The 21,146-nt window shown below is 38.6% G+C and overlaps 1 protein-coding gene and 2 long non-coding RNA genes across 4 annotated transcripts; all 3 read left to right on the plus strand.

Annotated features, from left to right (window-relative positions):
* The first annotated feature begins 3,671 nt into the window (after positions 1–3,671).
* LOC134202265 (nucleoporin Ndc1-like) lies at positions 3,672–5,981 on the plus strand. Of its 2 annotated transcripts, none has more exons than XM_062677302.1 (3): positions 3,672–3,772; positions 3,884–4,210; positions 4,351–5,981. In XM_062677302.1, the coding sequence occupies exons 2-3, from the start codon at positions 3,894–3,896 to the stop codon at positions 5,762–5,764; spliced, it is 1,731 nt and encodes a 576-aa protein (XP_062533286.1). In that variant the 5' UTR covers positions 3,672–3,772; positions 3,884–3,893; the 3' UTR covers positions 5,765–5,981. The 2 variants fall into 2 exon arrangements, with proteins under 2 accessions (XP_062533286.1, XP_062533287.1); XM_062677303.1 differs by having other exon boundaries at positions 3,684–3,772; positions 3,869–4,210.
* An 11,289-nt stretch (positions 5,982–17,270) lies between these two features.
* LOC134202259 (uncharacterized) lies at positions 17,271–18,305 on the plus strand. Its single transcript, XR_009977190.1, has 3 exons — positions 17,271–17,754; positions 17,824–18,125; positions 18,234–18,305. It is a non-coding gene; the product is annotated as an uncharacterized LOC134202259 (long non-coding RNA).
* A 1,185-nt stretch (positions 18,306–19,490) lies between these two features.
* On the plus strand, positions 19,491–21,085 carry LOC134202268 (uncharacterized). The gene is made up of 2 exons (XR_009977193.1): positions 19,491–20,170; positions 20,736–21,085. It is a non-coding gene; the product is annotated as an uncharacterized LOC134202268 (long non-coding RNA).
* Positions 21,086–21,146: the final 61 nt, after the last annotated feature.

Genomic DNA, 21,146 nt, shown 5'->3' on the forward strand with positions numbered 1-21,146 from the left:
TAGGCATCCTCCGCCCATTCCCTTATTTCTCTTGAGTTTAACTTTCGAGCGTAACCTTTCTGTATATAATCTTCTATGGTGCTATTTACCCATTCCTTCAATTTCTCATCTTTTTGAGTTTTCTCTAAACCCAATAATCTTTTGTAAGCTTAATTGTAGCTTTCGGGAAACTTAAAGTCATCTTCTTTCCATAGTAACCCAATTTCATATCGGTTATCGGTGTACTTTAATGTTTTTTTTATAATTTCCTCGGCTCGTGCTGCTTGTTTTGATTGAGGTAAATTTTGAGAAATCTTTACACCAAAATCTTCCGTAGAAAAATACTTTTGCATCATGGCATGTAAATCTTCGTCTTCTTGCAGTATAAACATATGTTCCTCTTCAACCACTTCCTTTATATTGCCAAATATTAACCAACCGAGTTTTGTTCTAATTGCGATGGGGTTATCCGCCTCCATTGATCGTCTCTCAAGGGGATACAACAGGTGACTATGATCCAATCCGATCAACAACTTTGGTTGGGCATTTTCAAAATTATCTATTGGTAAATTCTCAAGGAATGGATAATTCCTCTTCAAATTTGTATAATTTATCGTTTGGGTTGGTAGATGTAAATTTGCTGCAGTTCTTACATTTGATAATGTGTATTCAATGTTTGAATTTCCCTTTATTTTGATCATTACTCTTTTACTAGTTTTTTCTACCCTGGATACATTCTGAGTCCATTTGATTTTAAGTGGAGCTAGTTCTCCTTCTAATTGTAATTCTTCTGCTAACTCTTCATCTATCAGTGTTAACGATGAGCCTGGGTCCAGGAAGGCATACGTGTTTACTGAACAGGTTTTACTTCTTAAGGTTACTGGTATTATTTGATAAAATACCTTCGCCTTCTGTTCTTGATGTAGATTAGATGTTTCTTCCCTTATAACCGGGGATCCTTCAGATTCATTATTTTGATTCTCATTTCTCCAGTTAATCCTTTGACTTTCTAATGGTCGGTGTATGTGTAATAGTTTATGGTGATTTCCGACACAATTTCCTTGTCCACATTTCTTCGGGTATCTACATCTACCTACATGCTTATTCAGGCATATGAAGCATGCCCTAATTTTAGCCAGCTCCTTCATCCTATTGTTTGGAGCCAATCTTAAAAAATGTTTGCAGTCTACAATTTTATGAGCTCCTTTACACATTAGACATCGATTATATTCTTCCTGATGGAAGTTTATCCTATTTTTGCGCTCTTGGTGTTTCATCGGTGTGGTCAATTCTCGATGAATGTCAGCTTTAGGTTTGATCCATTTATACAAATCTTGTAAGGTTGGCATACTGTTTCCTTGTTTTACATTGCTATCAACAGTTTCCATCCATTTTATTTGAAGATCATACGGTAATTTATTAATAACTTCCTCCACTAATCGAGGATCTTGTAAGTATGCGGTCTGATGTGAAGCCGTTAGGTGAGCTACTAGCCCCTCCAGTGTATTTGAAATTTCTACTATTGCTAAATGGCCACCTGGTTTGATCCTCTCTAGATCTTCACGTATTTCTCTATAGACTCTTTTCGGTTGTCCAAACTGTTTTTCTAATCGTTCAATAATTAATGATACATTCTCTTGATCAAGCATTAATGACTGGACGCTTTTGGCTGCCAAACCTCCAAGTGCCTTTTGTAATCGAATAAGATTCTCCAGTTTGGAATACTTTCCAGATTCAGTTGTTGCTTCAAATATCTTTTTAAAGGCTGGCCATTCCTTGGCGTTTCCAAAAAATTGAGGTAGGCTTAATCCTTGTCTACGCATGTATAAAACCAAAGAATCCTCGGATGGATTTCTATCATCCTCGCTATCTGAATTTTCCAGTCTTGATTTATTTTGATTAGTTTCCGATTTGATCTTGTTCTCTTGAATTACTCTTGCAATATCCAGCAAGATGTCATGCTTATGACCTTCTTCTTCATCTTTTGCTTTTAATTCATCCTTGCATTGAGCAAGCTCTGCTGCCATAGTAAGTGCATGAATTTCTGCAGATTTTGTGCCAAAGCACGCGCATCGATCTCCGTTCTTAAACCTTCTATTTGGTGCTTCAATTTGTCGAGATCAGTTAATTGTTGTCTCATAGCCTGTTGTTCAAGCATAAATTTAGAGCATTTTATACATAACCAGTGGTCCTTTTTATCCGGTAGTTTGGGCAACCCGGCACATCCAAAATGAAACCAGCGATCACAGTGATCGCAGGAGACCATGTCTTGTACTTCATCTCCTTGAGTACATAGACGGCAATGTCCGTTTTTATTTTGTGTGAATTTAAATTCCATGGTGACGTAATTTTCTGCTCGAAATCGTTGACGAGATAATATTGCTAATTTTGTTCAATGTTCTGTTCGATCCGTTCAATCTCAATAAGTTTTTTCATATATTGTGGAATCGGTTTATTTTTTTGTTTTGTATATTTTGATATTGAATGAATAATTATCTCTTCTTTTGATGAATCCTTCCAAAGGATTAATGTAATTTTTTTAGATTGACTAATTTCCCCAGGTGGGAGAGGTTTCTTCAACCACCTTTTGTAACCCTTGGAAGCTTTTATAATTTCCAGCTGCCGATCAATTTCTTGAAATCTTTCTACAAGCGAATTGATTTCAAGTATTAAATCTTGCATTATAATTGAGAGTATTTTAGTTCCAATTACCTTTTACCTTGCTGCGTAACGAAGTGCATGTCCAATAAAACTAGCTTATCTCGAGACGCCATAAAACGTCGTATTGGTGTCTTACAATACGTTCCCAAGAACGACTGCACCATGCATCCGACCGAGCGCAAGCGTGAATTACTATATTGCACCTTTGGTGTGTACGCGGGTGCTTAGACCTGGTCCTTACGTTCTCAACGTTAGGACCATCACGCTGCTGCTGTAGAGATAAGGAATAGGCGATAGGACTCGTCTGTGGTACGGTGCATATTCTGAGCTAGAGTTGCGTGGCGAGGGCCAGCAATAAAAGGAATTGGAAAATGACCCGAATCTGGGTGCTGCTTGATAGGCGCACGCTATGGTGCAGACTGCTCGTGGTGCGTAGAGCCTTTAATTTTAATTCAATGCTATACGAGCCTATGTTGCTTTTGTTTCAATTAGCATGTCCTTTTCGGAGAATTTAATTTTGCATAGAAAGGGCAATGACCTACGAGAACCGTTATAGAATTGTAAATAATTTGCAATGTTGCGTTCGTAACACTAATTTTAGGTAAAAAAATAATGTAATTTTAGGTAATGCTATCTAAGAGTGTAGGGCTTTAGGACCCAATTGAACCCAACACGGTTAGATGATTTTACCCATTAATGGAGTACTGTTATTGTTGATATTATTCCCACCGTGAAAATTCACCCATTTTCTTCAAAAGCGCCACTACTCATTAAAATGGGTAGTGGCACTTTTACAAGAAAATGGGTGAATTTTCACGGTTGGAATAATATCAACAATAACACAGTACCCATTAATGGGTAAAAGTCATCTAACAGTGAATGGTAGAAAAACCGACGCTTGTCTGTGATGTGCTTGCACGCAAGCTTGCGTTCAAACAATCAAACGCAGAAATGCACGCTCGTTGGGATATGAATGAAATGTCTTCAAAGTATGCAGTCATTTACTGGAATGTAAACAAAATCTTCAAACTGTCGAAGCTGTCATACAAAGCGCGCTGTGTTCCCGCATCAGTTCCTGAAAAGCCGGTGAATTTCCTTCGTATCGGGTTGGACATTGCTCTCGGAAAACATAGTTAGTTTAAAATTATTCCCTAATCCATATGCTAAATTGGCATATGGCTATGCCAACGAAAGGTAAAATAATCACATCCAACTCTTGTAAGAGCAGATAATCTCCTTTCAGCGCGTCAAGAATGGCCACCGCCGTGGGTCCAGTACCATCGCGGGAGCTGGAAGGTCGCAAAATCTGCGTTGAACGGTTCATCTATGCTATCGTGTGCAGTGTCGGAGTGCAGTTTGTGCTGCTCACAATCTTCCTGCTGCTGGTAAATTTCAGTTTGCTCCACCCGATCGGTTGGATTGTGGGCTCATTCCGATTGGTGGTTTCATTGTCGACCTGGATGTGGATTTTGCCGTTGATCAGTGCGGTCATTGTGCATGGCATATGCTTGGCTAAGTCATACTTGGCCGGAATTCAGTACTGTCCAACGCGGTTCCAACAGATTTACAGGTGAGTTCAAAAGTAGCTTAATAGTAACAGGGCTGGGAGCGAACTGTATCTGCAGTTTCCTCCGATGTCGTTGTTTCACTATCTAATGAATCGCAAAAAATCACAGCAAAATCAATTGAACCAATTTCACTATTTTTCAGATCGATCATCACACAATCTGTCATGCTGGTGGTCAATTGCGTGGTTGGGTTTTTGACGGCTTGGTTCTACACACGTTTTCTACGGAATGATTATAGCGTATTGTTCCTACCGAAGGAAAACGGAATCTCAATTCTCAACGAGAAGTATCTGTTCCTTCTATTGGGTGGAACATTTGCAGGAGTTTACTATTTTGTGCGCATCCAGTCAAAGAAAACAAGTCTTAGCTTTCCCGTCGTCCAGCAGCCACGTTACCAACAGATCCGATCACATCTCTACAGCATCATTTACCGATCTTTGTTTAAATCATTCGTCCCAACGCTGGTTTATGTAAGCTTCTACTACACCTTCAACTGCTTTTACTTGCGCTATAAGTTGGCCAACATGTTCCATGGCGTGGTACTCGCTGAAGAATCTTCATTGGGAGCCCTCTATTCCGTGCTGATGGACATTCGATTGGTTCTGTACTGCTGGATTTTGTCATCGCAAATTCTCTCCAACATGAATCTAATGCAGGTACTGTTCCACATTTTTCTAACGGAATATCGGCAGTTCCCCGTTGAGAAGCAAGCAATGCTCAATGACTCCCAAATAACGCTTGTCGAAGGTCTGGCATGCGAGAAAATCCCCGTTATTCAGCAACTGGCCGCTCTAGATTTGTTCACAATCGCGGAAAGTTGCAACCCAAGTCGCCGGGCTCGTCTCTATGCTTTGTCCGTCCCGGGAGGTCATCCCTACAATTGGCGACTCGTTTCCGGCGAATGCATCCGGCTAATCAAAGACTACACCACCCAGCTGGCAAAATCGATCGAAGGTGCCACGCTCAAACCTGTACCGAACGTCGCAAAACTGCGTCCCACTGCTTCGATGGACGCCGAAAAACTTCTAATGAAGCAATACAACGAAAGCTTCGGCATCCGCAGTTTGTCCTCGTCAGTTCTGCCGACGGAAGCCCCACAACAGCCAGACGTTATTTCAAAAGCTGTCGATCGTCATCTGGATGCCATTCGTGAGTCCTTCCGGAATATTCCAGGAATTTACTACTTCTTTGGAGAACCAAAAACCGCCAGAACATGCCACCTGCTGACCACGCAGTCGCAGCAGATCGTTTGGATAGCCCAGGCGCTGGCTTCTTTGGCAGCGCACTCAATCCGGGAGGACCAATTCGGGGTGGTGCAAAACGATCTGCCGGCAGTCATTAGGACGCTGCTGCAATTGAAGCTGGTCGTCGATAAGGTGGGTTCGATCCAGCTGGACGTGAAGAAAATCGACCGCAATTATGTGGCACTGAAGACGGCCACCAAGCGAAGTCTATACCGGATTGCCACCGTATTTGCCGATTACTTGAATGACATCGTCCTGGAGCCGAGCGACGTGAAAGCACTGCAGGGATTCGTTAACTATAGGGAAGCTTAAAAAGAAGTTTTTGTAGTTTTGATGTTTTTCACGATTTTTTTGTTAACAATCATGCTCTAATAATAGGTTATCTCATTTCTTCAAATGGTAAATGAAACATCATTTGTTATATTGTTTTATCAAAGCATTTGTATTTAAAAACAGTCAGACTTTTCTATAAAAGTAGTTATACACACGGCGTCAGTAATTTTAGGTAAATTTATTTGAAAAAAAAATGAAATTTGTAACCACTCCTGTGTTTGCATTCTTTTCTTTATCCGAACCAGTCTCTATTATAGGAGTTATATAACGTTGCGCAGAGAAGAAGGGACTACGTCCAAGGGCTTGACGACTCCTCTCCAGGCCACTGCGTGTTTTGGGGGTTTGACAGTAGTGGGCTCTGCGGCTCTGCTAAACGATTCTATGACACTGCCCCGAATGTCACTAACCCGAACGCCAGTACCCCGAAAGGCTATTGCCCCGAATAACCCATTACCCCGAATGGTCACTACCCCGAATGACCATAACCCCGAATTTGTCAAAAATTTAAAAAAAAAACATGTACTCACTTTCTTGCTCACTTTATTACTTTATTAGATTGCGTTTCAATAATTGAAAATAGAAACTAATCAGTCAAAAATAACATATTCAAAATAATTAAAGTAGGAGCTATTTACTCACCCGCCTCATTGCGGGGTACCACGTAGTTTAAAAAAAGGAAACAAGGATGTTATCGATCATTCAGTAATCTGCGTTCGATCATTTAGTAGTTTCTCAATAACTTATTCCAGAGGCCTAATTTTAAAATGTGTTGTATGGTGGACTTTTAGTGCGAAGGTTTTTCTACAACTCTCCTTAACAGGTCGATGTTCGAATTCCACTATTAAAGGAGTTACGGTGCTAGTTGCTATACTTATACTAAATGATAACAAAATACGCAATCATTTAGTCTACGTTACTGCTACTAGCACAGAGAACAGACATGGATGCTCGAACAAAATTTCGTTAAAAACGTGTGTAAAGATTTAAATCGCACCTCAGCGCCGCCAACGCAGGCTGCCCGACATAAAAACTCAATCTCACTAAGTGATGGCGTTGGCATACACTACATAAACAATGTAGTGCTGCCATCTAAGAGCAAGCCTAGGAGCAATTCGGAATGAACACTAGCGCTAAAAAGTAAAACACGGTAAATTTTAACCATATTTATCAGCACACTAGCACCACAGAGAACAGACGTTGAAGCTGCACTCGCCATGTTGTGATAACTTTTTACTGTTCATTTTGAATAACTTTGGAATGTCGCCGTTATCCCGTGCATAATCAGCGCGAGCGTCATCAAAAAATGCCACTGTGCGCTAGTGTCGTTATGCACGCAAGAGCATACCAGCGCCATCGTGTTGTCAAAATGAGATTGTGAGTTGCAATGTCGACGTCGATGGCGTTGAGGTTCGGTGTGTTTGTTTACACATGTTTTGCAAGAAATTTTGTTCGAGCCTCCATGTCTGTTCTCTGTGCTAGCACCGCGCAACGGGGGCATAACGACATAAGGTACCCCGGGGCAAGTGGGACCTAAAAAAACGCTAGTTTAACAAAATTGTTAACGCATACTTAGAAAACAGGGTATTTCAGGCACAGAGAACAGACGTTCATCTTCATTCGCGTGCTTGTGTAAAGTTTGTACTGGTCATTTTGAAGTATGTCGTTATGCCCCCGTTGCGCGGTGCTAGTGTGCTGATAAATATGGTTGAAATTTGCCGTGTTTTACTTTTTAGCGCTAGTGTTCATTCCGAATTAATCCTAGGCTCGCTCCTAGGTGGCAGCACTACATTGTTTATGTAGTGTATGCCAACGCCATCACTTAGTGAGATTGAGTTTTTATGTCGGGCAGCCTGCGTTGGCGGCGTTGAGGTGCGATTTGAATCTTTACACACGTTTTTAACGAAATTTTGTTCGAGCATCCATGTCTGTTCTCTGTGTTTCAGGACATTAACCACGGATACATCATAATATGCTTCCGTTGTTGAAGTGTAGACGTGTTGTAAGCCATTTATTCGATTACAAAAATATTGGTAGTGAAAGAAATAAATTCACCTGTAGGACCCACTTACCCCTTCAAACGGGGCAAGTGGGACCTACTCTGTTCTATACTGTCGAACTAACCTCCTTAAAGGAATCTGCAATGTTCATGTTACTCCTGAGTCGTAGTATTTTCAGATCATTGAAGGAGGTTTGTTGCCTGTCGGATTTTTGTTTTTGCTACAAGGAAGGGATTATAATTTTAGCAAATATGAACACCAGACAACAGCCGATTTACTGTTTAATTGGTTCTTGTTTTGCTCTTCAATGGTTTACTTTTGTACCAAATGTTTTAGATGGAAAGGATAAGCAATTCTTTATTCACCATTCAGTGAATGTTTCTGTGTTTAAAGCACAGATTATTACATAAAACAGTACTTTAAAAGAAACGTTTTTATTCAGGCTATGCGCACTGCTATAAATTTGTAATAGAACGAAATTGCCAATTTATGTGTTGAGCACTTTATTTATCTGAAAATCTGTAAATTTGATGCGCAATTTGAAAATAACAAAACACAAGACAAATTTTGTTGACCTATCGTTGAACAAATAGATTATTTGCACTGTAAATGGAAAAATATCGCATTGTTATAACTATTGCGGGAGATAATTTTTAGAATGAATTTTGTATTATTGTTAATCAACTGTACAATCATTGACGAATTCGAATTCGAATTCGTCAATGGTACAATACTATTTAACAGCAGAAACCAACAATAAGCAAACTACATCTGATTCAGATCCATATGATATATGAGTGTCGAAGTTATTTATCACTAGACAACAATTTAAAAACAATTAAAAGGGCTCTATCGAAATTGTTGTTCAAATATGTCCCACTTGCCCCATGTATGTTAAAACTAAAGGGTAAGTGAAAATTGCAAATTTTGGCTTAAATCAAAACTTATAAATCATTTTCGATGTCACACAATTATTTGATTGCTCAAATTATTCACCTTCCACATCAATGAAAATTTTTTAAAACGACTATTATGGTGGAAATCCATTGAATTAAAATATAAGTAATAGATTTTCCCGGTAGTCTAAAGTCATGATCAAGCAATAGCATTAGCATGGTGCCTCAAATGGTTTTGATTCCAAATATTTTTTGTATGGGCTGTATTCGTTGATAGTCCTGCTTCATATTTCTAGAAGATTGTTACCACTAAAAACGTTTATCGATTGATCAGCAGCCATAGTACCCACTTACCCCGTATTTTCACTTGCCCCGGAGTACCTTACTTCAAAATGACCAGTACAAACTTTTACACAAGCACGCGAATGAAGATGAACGTCTGTTCTCTGTGGAAGAAAGTAATTTACTCTCTCGCCTTGTCCAGGTAAGTGCGTTTATTGTACCACAGATAACAGATATTTAGGCACCCATACAACCCATGTGTAAATTCTCGCAACTGTCATTTTAAATCAGATCCGCAATCGAACTCCAACTAGCAACAGTTTGCAGATGGAGCTGCAATCGATGGCTTGCAGCAGTAACTTATCTCTAGTTTGCTATTTAAAAATATCCTATATTTTAATTCAATTCCATAATCGAGAAAGTGCAACAGTAGGCGAATTTCAAATAATATAGCGTTATGCATCTAAACCTAAATTACTTATAGAACAATTTAAAATAAAACTTTTTTCCTATTTTCACGGTATTTGGCGTGCTAATAAATATATATCTATATTATTCATTCTATTTGCAGCCGATTGGATATCTTCTGGCTCACAATAGTCTTGGCAGTGAAATACAAATGAAATTTATCAAGAAAACTGTTAAAGCTATTCGTGAAACAAAACTAATTCCGATTGCCCTTGTGATGGACCAGTCCACGACCAACCAAAAATGGCACGTGAGGTAGGAGCAACAATGGACAATCCGATAATCAAAATTCACAACGAAAAATATTGCTATCATGTTTGACACACCACACCTATTGAAGAACGCTTGAAACGCCCTGTACAAATACAATGCAGTTTTCGACAATCAAATAGCATCGTTCAAACACATTAAATATCTTTATGAAATAGATGTGACATCAACGTTGCGTTTGGTACCAAAAATTCAACATAAAACTATCAATCTTCCGCCATTCACAAAAATGAATGTAGCAATGGCAACAAGAACTTTAAGCGAATCCACAGCAACTGCCATTAAGCATTACGTAGAAGCACAATCACTCCCGAACGAATCGTTGCAAACATCATCGTTTGCTTCTCTTCACGATAAGATCTTCGATACATTCAACTCGAAAGAACGTTATGCTAATTCAATTGGCAAGGTAAGTTAATAATATGAAATTTGGTTTAAATCCATTTTTAAGTTAACAGTCTATCAACTCCTTCAAATTTATGCGATCGCCTTAAGCTTAAGCCTTTGTATAAACTAATGGAACAATAAATTGCCGTTGTCAATCTCTTCGCCCCGAAGTATTATTGATTAGATTATACGATTCTTTACTCCATGCTTTTCGTGCAGAAAATTATATCTAATGATTGACCATTCCGCACAATTTCATCAGCATGATTTTCTTCCTATAGCCTTACAGAGCTCCGATCACGGATAGATCAATACATTTAAATTTCCTCGATGATACGCTGAAAATCTTCAAGACAATGTACTACACAACAAATACATGCTTCAACATAAAAAGGTAATACCACAGATAACAGATATTGAGGCTGGCATCCGATACGTGTGTAAACATTCGCAACCGTTAATTTAAATGTATTTTAAATTGGGACCGCGTTTGGCAATCGATTGGAGATGGCGCAAGGATCATTGTTATTGAAAACGCAGCCCGAATGCGGCTGTCAAATGCATTGGCTGCGTTCGACGGTTGTTAATCAGCTGCATCCTTATGTACTGCCGCAATCAGTTGAGTAGATGGCAGTAGTGGGCCAACGTATATCATTTCAAAAAGTTTACACAGGATTTTCAATAAAATTTGTTCTAGCTTCAATATCTGTTATCTGTGGTAATGAATTCAGTAAATGAAAGTATGACGAATTGTACAAAATGTGATTGACTTAATTTACATTTATTTTACAAAAAAATAATATCTTGAATTCCAAAGGTGTGCTGTGCAGTATGATATTTTACTAATTAACACTTTTTCCCTAATAGTATACATCATATCATGCGGTAATAGTAGTTTGTGCAACTAGTTGCAAAAAGATGATTTTTTCAGCACGAGTTGTACGTTTATCCAACGAGGCTTGCCGAGTTGGATAAATCACAGATAACAGATATTGAAGCTAGAACAAATTTTATTGAAAATCCTGTGTAAACTTTTGAAATGATATACGTTGGCCCACTACTGCCATCTACTCAACTGATTGCGGCAGTACATAAGGATGCAGCTGATTAACAACCGTCGAACGCAGCCAATGCATTTGACAGCCGCATTCGGGCTGCGTTTTCAATAACAATGATCCTTGCGCCATCTCCAATCGATTGCCAAACGCGGTCCCATTTAAAATACATTTAAATTAACGGTTGCGAATGTTTACACACATATCGGATGCCAGCCTCAATATCTGTTATCTGTGGATAAATACTACGAGTGCTGAAAAAATCGAGTTTTGCAACGAGTTGCACACGCTATTTTTTGCAATGACGAAAAATGGGCTTTAATATGATAAATCTATACCAAAATTGTACAATCGAGTTTACTCCACATGATCATTCATGTCAATAAATTATGTTGCGGCAGAGAACAATAAGATTCCATCTTATCATGCCAAATTCCATAGCTTGAAAAGCTATGAAGCGATGGATGCAATTGCCTTTGGAAAATTGTGATGTTATGTCCAACAAACCATTTCATTTATTACGAGACGCTTAGAGTACACTATTTAAACACTCACCCAAACTAATTCAGCTAAATGTAGTCAAGTAACTACTGTCCCAATGTAGGTTTTTCATTATAGCACCCAAATGAGTGCTATAATGAATATTATGCAACCCATTTGAGTTGCATAATGGTCATTAAAGCACCCATTCTGTTGGTATGGAAAAGTAGGCCGTTTTATCACTCAAATGACAACTGTAAACCAGGTATTATGATCAGGAATTGCAAAAATTCATTTTATTACCTACACGGAAGAAAAAAAGTACCCAAAATTGAGTATTTTTAAACTTACTTTTGAGTTATTTTTCTCTTCTCTTTCATCCACTCTTTCTTTTGTTGTCAAAACAAAAGAGCCAAACAATCCAACGACGCCAGTTCAATACGGGAAGCCAACTTTGAGTTTCATTACCTGAGGTCGAAATTGAGTGAATTAAACTTACATTTGGGTAAATGAATTTTCCGTTGGGTTCTTTTTTAACATGGGAGTAAAGGCAAACTACTTCGACCCTACTTACTCAATTTTGGCTTCCCGTACACGGACAGATAAATCAACCCAAACTTTGAGTTCAATATACGCACTATTGAGAATATCGCAGAAAAAAATTACCCAAATTTGGGTAGTTTTCCCTTTCTTTCCCATGATTGCTATCAAAACTAGAGCAAGATGCAAACACCTCACCGAGGTTGCTCAGCCCAATAACCCAAATTTGAGTAATTTCAATATTCTCTATTTTGGGTTGATCAAGGTCCGCTTTGAATAAATTAAACTCAGCTTTGGGTAAATTGTTTACATGGGATTAAAGGCAAACTACCTAGTGCCAGAAAAGTCATTTTACTCAAATTTGGGTTATTGGCCCAAACCACGGTTTTGAGTGCAAACAACCCACTTTTGGGTAGTTTTGGTTTTCAGTGTACGGATGTTCGAGGTTGGGTGAATTAAACTCACTATTGGGTAGTTTATTTCTTCCGTGTAGGTTTTTATTATTTTGGCAACAAACAAACGTTTGATGTGTGGATTTTTGGTCAAATATCCATAATAATCAGACTTCAAAACGAAGAATTAGGGTCTCGCCGACATTTCTCACCAACACGAACGCAGGTTCGTGGTTGCAAACAATCCCATTTGATTTTGCCGTGACAGTTGCTCGTGGTTGCAAACAAACCGAGTAAAAGTGTGAGTGAAACGTGCGTGTACGTACACGATCGCTGAAAGCCTAATTGAAACACATGTTGTGCCAATCGTTTGTTTGCGATTACGATTAATATAAAAGCGTATTGTCAATAATTGTATACCTTACTAACAGCGATCTTGATTATTTGCAGGCTAAAGAACAATCCAAGATGCTCACTGCAGCACAGCGACATCCTGCTTATTTGAAAGGATTCATTGGAAATATAACTGCTCTGCTTTGGATTTGGAACTTATTGAGAACCGAATACCTTTGCAATTATCTATGCACCAATCCTTTCTGTCAGGATTGCCTGGAAAATTTTTTTTCAGAGATCCGTCGTCGGTGTGGGTTCAACGATGCTCCAAACGTATTTCAATTCAGCAGCGCATTTAAATATGCCATGGTATCAGCTATTCATGATCCCAACAATACATTCAACGAAGGTGCAAATTGTCAAGACGACAAAGTGCCATTTCTTTTAAACGAAAATGATATTGAAAGTATTCAAACACAAAATTTGAAAACCCATTCGTTCGAATTTGAGTCATTGAATGTAGATGAACCCTTTAGGTTTCTTAAAAAGGATTTGAACGCGCTAGTATATGTCCTAGGATCAGCAGTACGTAAACTTGTCCATGAAAAATGTCGCTCGCGATTGAAGGCCAGCAAAAATGATGAATGCTTGCAAAATGAGGAGTACTCTTTTGTTAAGCTAAAAGCACAGGCATTGAATAATCATATTAACATTCCCAACAGTATACTGTATGATGTAGGAATAGTAGCATACGCAGTGTTCCAGAAATATTTTAAGAAATTTTTATTTGAAAATCGCAAAGATGTCAAAGCGCGTATGAAAGAGTATGTCACATATGAATATTTCGGCACAACTATTTGTAAAGCGTGTTTTCACAAATTGATGGATTGTCTTTTAATACTTTTATTCAAGGGTTTTTAAGAGAAACCCGTTTCAAAAGTAAGTTAGCGAAGAATACTAAACTTAGAGCAAAACGGAACCGAAAAGCTAACCGCATGAGTTTGCCGGAACGCCCATGAGTTATTTGTAGTATTGTTTGGTGCCAATGGAATTGATTGTCTTCTTTCTATTATACTTTCAGTCAAGGTTATTTTTAATATGTCTCAGTCTTCTTTTCACATATAGCTCGGAATTCTTGTAGGAGTGTTTTGCCTTTCTCGTGCAACCGTTTTTTTTTATTTATCGTCTGTTTATTGTTTCACATGTGCTACTGTTATTTGAATAATGAAATACAATAATAAAATAAACAACTTCCTTTCGTGAGAGCACTTATAATCTTCTTTCCTGTTTTAAGACACATAACTGTATATCGGACTCAAAATCGATCATCACATATTTTATGCTTCAGTGTCTCGAAACTATTGGATCTTCACGGTGTCTCAAATGAATCGCCCACTTTGAGCGGCACACTAGGAGTTAACTTCCGGAAATCAGTATGGCGAAAGGCATCTGAAGGTTAATATCTCAAAAATAATCACCCTAATTGAAAAAATATTTGGTAGGCGTAGTAGCATACACCTTCCTACATAACTGGTACCAAATAGATTCTCGTGAAAAGTTCCTGTTGTTGAGAAAACCTGCGTTAGATGTCTTTCGCCATACAAACTTCAGGTGGTTAACTCATGCTGGCTATTTTTACATATACGATAGCGCCTGGGTTCTGGCAGCGGTAGGTAGGGAACCAGCCACTGTATGTGATTCATTATAAGTGCAATAAAATTGGTCGTTGAGTTAAACTTCGTTTTCGTAATTCGAGGTCCTATCATAGGTACATCATACACCACTAAGAAACCCGTTTGGTCGTCTGCAGATCTGATGATTCCGTCGCTCTGACCAGGTTCTGACGTTCGATGTATTTTGTATTTCCATCGGATCCAGTGCATTGCCACGAACAGAACATCGCACTGCTTCATGTCATTGCTAGCAAGCGTTTAGCTACAAGATTCAATATAAACACTCGGCATCTACAACGTCGATGAGCAATCTTCTTAAACTTCCTCCTTCCGGGCGGCCATTCCTTAAAACTGCATGATATTATGATTGTTCTGAATGCATCCGTGTTCTTCGGGTAACTAGGTACACAAATTTAGACACGTCCTCCTGCAAAATGCAATACAAACACCAAATTGAACTGTATGAATCATCGAGTTCGATTATATTTCTGATTCCACTATGATTGTACATACGCATTCCATTGCTATGGATGAATAGTTGAATAAGGTTGAATGCTGTTGAATGTATCCGTTGATAGTAATTTATAAAAAGCACCTAATAAACACGCGAAAACTTTTTTCCGTCCGCTGCACTTGAAGAACATTTTTTGTTTTGCTAAGCGCGTAATGTTTTTGTTGGCAATGTTCGTGAGTGAAGGTCATAGATGTCAGATCCTGATTCTCTTCTTCTTCTTTTTTTTAGATGAGATGTAGCAATTAGTTGAGTAGATGGCGGCAGTGAGCTGATATTTGCCAACGTATTTTATTTCAAATATTTACACAAGTTTCTCGAAAAATTTGTTCTAGCTTAAATATCTGTTATCTGTGATTGTACTAAGCGCATTAACATTAATTCACAGAGAAACAGACGTCTCACTTAGAACAAAATTCAATAAAAATCATCGTCACGAAAAACATTACCGCCCAATGCTAAAAGCACTGTAGGTGGACAAGCGGCAATCAGATGGCGGTAGTGCATAAACGTCAAACACAAGCGAAATCGATGGAAGCGCCATCAGTGGCCGATCGACCACCTACAAAAAATTGAATCCACCGTTAAAAAGGTGAACCGTGGAACATGTGTTGAGTGAGACGTCTGTTTCTCTGTGGCATTAACATTTATTGTTGCTGAAGATATTAATATCCGTTCCATAGACAGGACATGTATTAAAGAAAAAGAAATAATTGCTTATACTAAAAGTCACATCACAAATTTCTCGTGAAGGTCGTGAAGCCAGATTTGCTTTCATGTATCCGTAAGCAGGATGCAGCAAAACGACCCACAGTGAACTTTTTGACGTAGGACTACCTTTGCGATTGCAGACCCTCGTGCAGACCGTCACGAAAATATAATAGACTTTGAAAGTTCTAAGCCATTTCTCTATAGATTTCCAATATTTTTGAACCATTCAATCAAGGATAAGTCAACGCTTCATTGTATTGCTTTTAAAATGCAGATTTTCAACTATTTGTTATTGTAAATTGTAAACAATTTAGAAATAGTAAAACATCCAATCCAGTGCATGCATCGCAACACCAAAATCTAGCAACTTGCGGGCAGGGTTGCCACATTTAAATCTGTATTTTTTCTTCAGGAAATCTTTATATCTGTATGTAAAGTCGAAAAATCTGTATCCATCTAAAGCAGATGAAAAAGGGTTTTTGAACAAACTTTGTTTTGAAAAAGATGTAAATTTGATAATTTTTTAATGAAATCTGTCGAGAGTTCGTCTTTAACTATTGTAGCCTCTTTAGTGGACCAATCACATTACTCAGTCACACTAAACCCGCAAAACTGATGATTCTCTTTTAGTACTGCTTTAGCTTTTTCGGAGACCCCTGTATTCAAATAAAGTCTGAACATTTTACGGAGCATAATCTGGTTTCAAAATCGTTGATATGCATGAACTGTTAATAAAAAGTAAGCCCTGCTAGATGTATTATGGTCTGTCTTTTGCAATTAGGATTTTGCTAATATGAGAATGGTCTGTAATAAGATCAATTTGGCGAAGAATCTAATTTTATAAGCCTCAAATCTTATTGAAAACAGGTATTCACTAATAGCAAACTATTTATATATATACGAACTAGTTCCGTACTGTACTCTTCAAGAAATCTGTAAAATCTGTAATTTTGCTAAAAATCTGTACAGTATACCCCCGCTGATCCGACAAATGTATGGCCGGACTATCAGGGGTTTCTCTCGTTAATCCGACTGTCAAATCCATACAAATGAACCAAAACAAAATCACAGCACAAATTTGAAAACTGACAGCATAATGTGTTTAAATGGGTGTTGATACTTTTTAATCCGGAAAATTCCGAATTAGCGAGATCCGGACTAACGAGTCGTCGGACTAGCGAGGTCCGGATAAGCGGGGAGATACTGTATATCTGTATATACAGATTCTTGGTCATCGCTCTACCCCAAAAATCTGTAAAATACAGAATAATCTGTATATGTGGTAACCCTGCTTGCGGGTTTGGATTTAATCCGTTCCAAGAAGATTTCACACAGAGTAGACTCAGCGGAGCGGAAACAGCAGCACGATGTCACTGGTAGCATTTTCAAGCGTTAATGGTGGTTGTCGGCGTCGGTGGTGGTCATCATTCAATCTCAACGAACCAACATTTTATGTGAAGAAAGGTATGCTCATTGACGAATACATAGACCGAAATGTCCGGTACAAAGCCATCAGAAAATCGGGCACCATGTCTTCTTCTTCATTTTGAAGAAAATACCCCTCGTGGGTGACGAATTACATAAATATTTTACGAGCGCTGACTTACCCCTCTTGACGTTTTGACAGTTTGTCTGTTTGTTTTTCTCCCTCACCTTGCGACGTCGTTTCGGTTCGTTTCGGCAGGAACTGGAAATGCTTTTGTTGGACATGGCTCACCGAGCTAAGGTTGAGTTGTCCGGTCAGTACATTGGCAAGTTCCAGTGCAAGCTAGGATACGGTAAAGCTACTCCGACGACCAGAATTTGGGTTGGTGGTCTGGTAACATAGAGGAAAACCAGCAACTGCGCGAGAAAATCCTACCCGGCCGGCACCAAACTTCAACAAGGTGGAAAGACGGAAAACGTCCGGACGAATTTACCACTTTTGTAACGCCGAAGCAGATGAAGCCGTATCGAATGCACTTCATAAAATTGGTGAGGCATGAATAAAATAAAAGTTGTGTAATTAATGTTCATGTAATCGACAAATACTCTATATTCTAGAAGGATTGCACCTGAGACGCTGAACGTTTAATCCATACAAAAAGTTTTTGGCGATGCCGGATTATACGTAAGAAGAACAATCCAAGCTGCTATGATCAAGACTTGTCAGAGCCTGTTCGAGATGAGGGTATCCTTGAAGGAACAAAAGAAATAAGATAAAGCGCGCTTCAGGAGAAATAATGCCACAGCGAAGCGGTGATAATATGGCTGGGGCTGGCTGAGGGACACTCAGGGACTTGAGGGGCATTAAACTATTGCCTGAACAGAAGAAATTTGTAGCCAACCTCATCCCGTTCAAGAAGGTAAGTGATTGCTTTGTGTGAATGATTTATTAATTCAGAATGTTTCGATTATACGACCTTTTGTGGTAAAAAATTCTGATTAATAAAAATACATTTCTTCATTTTCAGGCGCTCAATCGAAAAAAAAACACCGTTATCGACTTAGTTGTGGGCCTTAGTTGCTTAAGGAAAATTCCAGATTGTGGGGAATAAGACGTATGTAAGCAGTGAGGTTAATATTTAATTATTTTACATATCTGCATATGTCCCTGAATATGTGTATAGAATTTTCAGCTACATCTAGTACCTCAATGAATAGAGGCGGAAGTAGATTTCTCTTAATAAAAGAGCGAGGCTTGATATCACTCATTAATTATATCCGACAGAACAAGAAAAAAGAGAGAGAAAGTTAAAAGTCGACCGAGAGTACATATGTATAATCGTGCTGCGAAATTTCTCCTTCTTTCTCTAAACGTACTGCTTCGCATCTCTCGGATCGAATTGAAATTTGAGGGCCAGAAACTTGGCATTCTCTCGACGACGTTTGCAGTGAACGGTTGGAACAGTATTCCATCCGCTATGGATCGGCGTTTTAAAAAATCGGCTGGTGTTCACCACAGACTCAACTCGACCAAATTGACCAAATAACAGCGCTACTATTTGATAAACTATCAAACGTCGAACGTCACCGATACGGAATGCAGCCACCAAAATGATAACCGAAAATAGTGACCGATGCGAAAAAGAGTGACTAATCTAAAATGACAGTACAGTATGCTCTAACGCGCTTCAACACTTCAGATACTTACCACGGTACAGAAGCCGTAGTGATTTACCGCTTGCCCAGCAGCAGAAATTGTGATGAAAAGACACTTTCTGCACCATACCATTGACGAATACATAGACGGAGTGGTGGCCATTTTTCGGGCACCACTTTATACCCCTGGGGAGTGACGGATTACAATTATTACAATCACTCGACCATTGAGAAGCCCCTCAATTCAAATCACGTCAGTTTGACAACAGTTGTCATTTCCATTTTTGTTTACCTCCTGTTTCTGATTCAAAAATCAATTCGGCATCAACATTTCAAAAGGGCGGAACTGACAATTGTAAACAAATCTAGTTTTCATTGTAATTAGATATAAAACATCAAAATTAATAATCTAAATCAATATGTTTCAAAAAAATATCTAATACTATATCCGCACTACGATTGAATAACATGTTATTCGCGCTTTGGTGTTATTCGGCCAATAACATGTTTTTCGAAGGTAATATTCCCATACATTTCTGACAGCCGAATAACACCTTTGAATAACATGTTATTGCGAATAACATGATACAACTGATCGAATTTACTGCTCGATTGAGGACCGAAGGCCCTGCGCATTTTTTCTTGACATAAAAAGGACACATTTTTGCATGTTTTCGATGCAATTAAGGTTATGGATGGGTAAATAGTGCTGATTATGTGCTTTTAGGAGTTTATGCTGCTTAAAATATCATAAACCTGGGAAATAGAAATAGAAATTGTGATGCATTTTTTTCGAACGGCATTTTCTCAGTATTTACGTTTTGGCTGTAGGCCCTTTTCAAATGTTACGCGAGAATTGGATTTGTTTGTTTATTATTGCTGAAGCGGTTCGCGTCGTCCGCGTCAGTTCATTGAAATAGTGCGAGAAAACGGTAAACAAGTGAAAAATAGTCACAATCTGCCAAAAGCAGAAGCAGAGTAACTTGCTCATGGCGTCCCGGTAATAGATCCCAGTAAACTGGTTACAAAACGGTGCGAAATTTGTCCCAAATTGCGATTGCCTGACAGTTTCCGTGGTTCAGCGGACCGGACGAAAGTCTGCTCAAAAGCATCATGGATTGGAATGTTCTGCTGAAGGGTATTTGCATGCAAAGATCCTGCTCTATCTAACGCATCTTAATCGTTTGGTGCAGTAGTCGGCTCTGCAGGCCTGGGATTTCTGGACAAATACGAAATTTCGCAGGATCCGGAACATCTGGCAGACATTCAAGTTCCCCCGCTTCTATGGTATTTTCGACGAGAGCAGAAGGTGAGTAAATGCTTATTTTTATTACCGTCGTGCGGGGCGGGACTTCTTTTGACTCCGGGTGCTACTTTGAATTTATAATTTTCAAAAAAAAAACATGTAAGAGAACCATCAACTTAAATGATATTAATAGCAAATTGATAGTACAGTCGACTCTCTACATCTCGATGTTCTATAACCTCCCTATCTCGATATCTCTCTATCTCGATGTGTTCTGATCATATTTTGCTCAGGATTCACTCTCCTTATGTCGATATGTTCAAATTTTTAGGCTACTATACCATCTTTGAACAGTAACAAAAAATCAACAACAGGAAACGACATTTGTTTTGTTGTCGTTTTTCATAGCAACTAGCTTTTTTGGATCTAGTACCCATTTCAATTTTCCTTCCATTGCTCGATCTCTCCCTATCTCGATGGTCCCTTCAATATCGAGATGTGGAGAGGCGACTGTAATTTACATTATCATTTGTTCCAAAATGTTCAAAATAGCCCCCGATTTGCCAAAAGAAGCCCCGCCAACGTTAGTTCATACACGTTATAATAATTTATATTTCAACCATTCCAGTTATTTCCAACATTATCAAATAACTGGGAGGTATTCAATCATCGTGTGAGTGGCATATGTGACGCATTTTCAATCCTGGATCACAAAGTAATAGTGCGTGTACTCCCGTCAACCGGCTATAGGCTAGAGAAGAAAAAAGAGTCGTTGGAGAATGTGATCAATCAGAAGAGAAGATTTTTAGGAAATGTTTAATGCACAAAATTATGAAATTTGAGCCGTCACACGACTTGATGTCCAAACACAACAATAAAATGATCATCTCATGAATCCAGGCATAGGTCCTCTTAGGGGTTAATGAAAAACTAGAATAATCATAGTTTAAAATAAAAGAGAATAAAATGAGGATGAAATGGAATTTTATTTAAGGTGAAAATCAAAAAGAAAATTCGAGATTTAATTTAAATTAGGATT

The sequence above is a fragment of the Armigeres subalbatus genome, unplaced genomic scaffold (assembly GCF_024139115.2).
Source record: "Armigeres subalbatus isolate Guangzhou_Male unplaced genomic scaffold, GZ_Asu_2 Contig1118, whole genome shotgun sequence".
NCBI classification, from domain to species: domain Eukaryota; kingdom Metazoa; phylum Arthropoda; class Insecta; order Diptera; family Culicidae; genus Armigeres; species Armigeres subalbatus.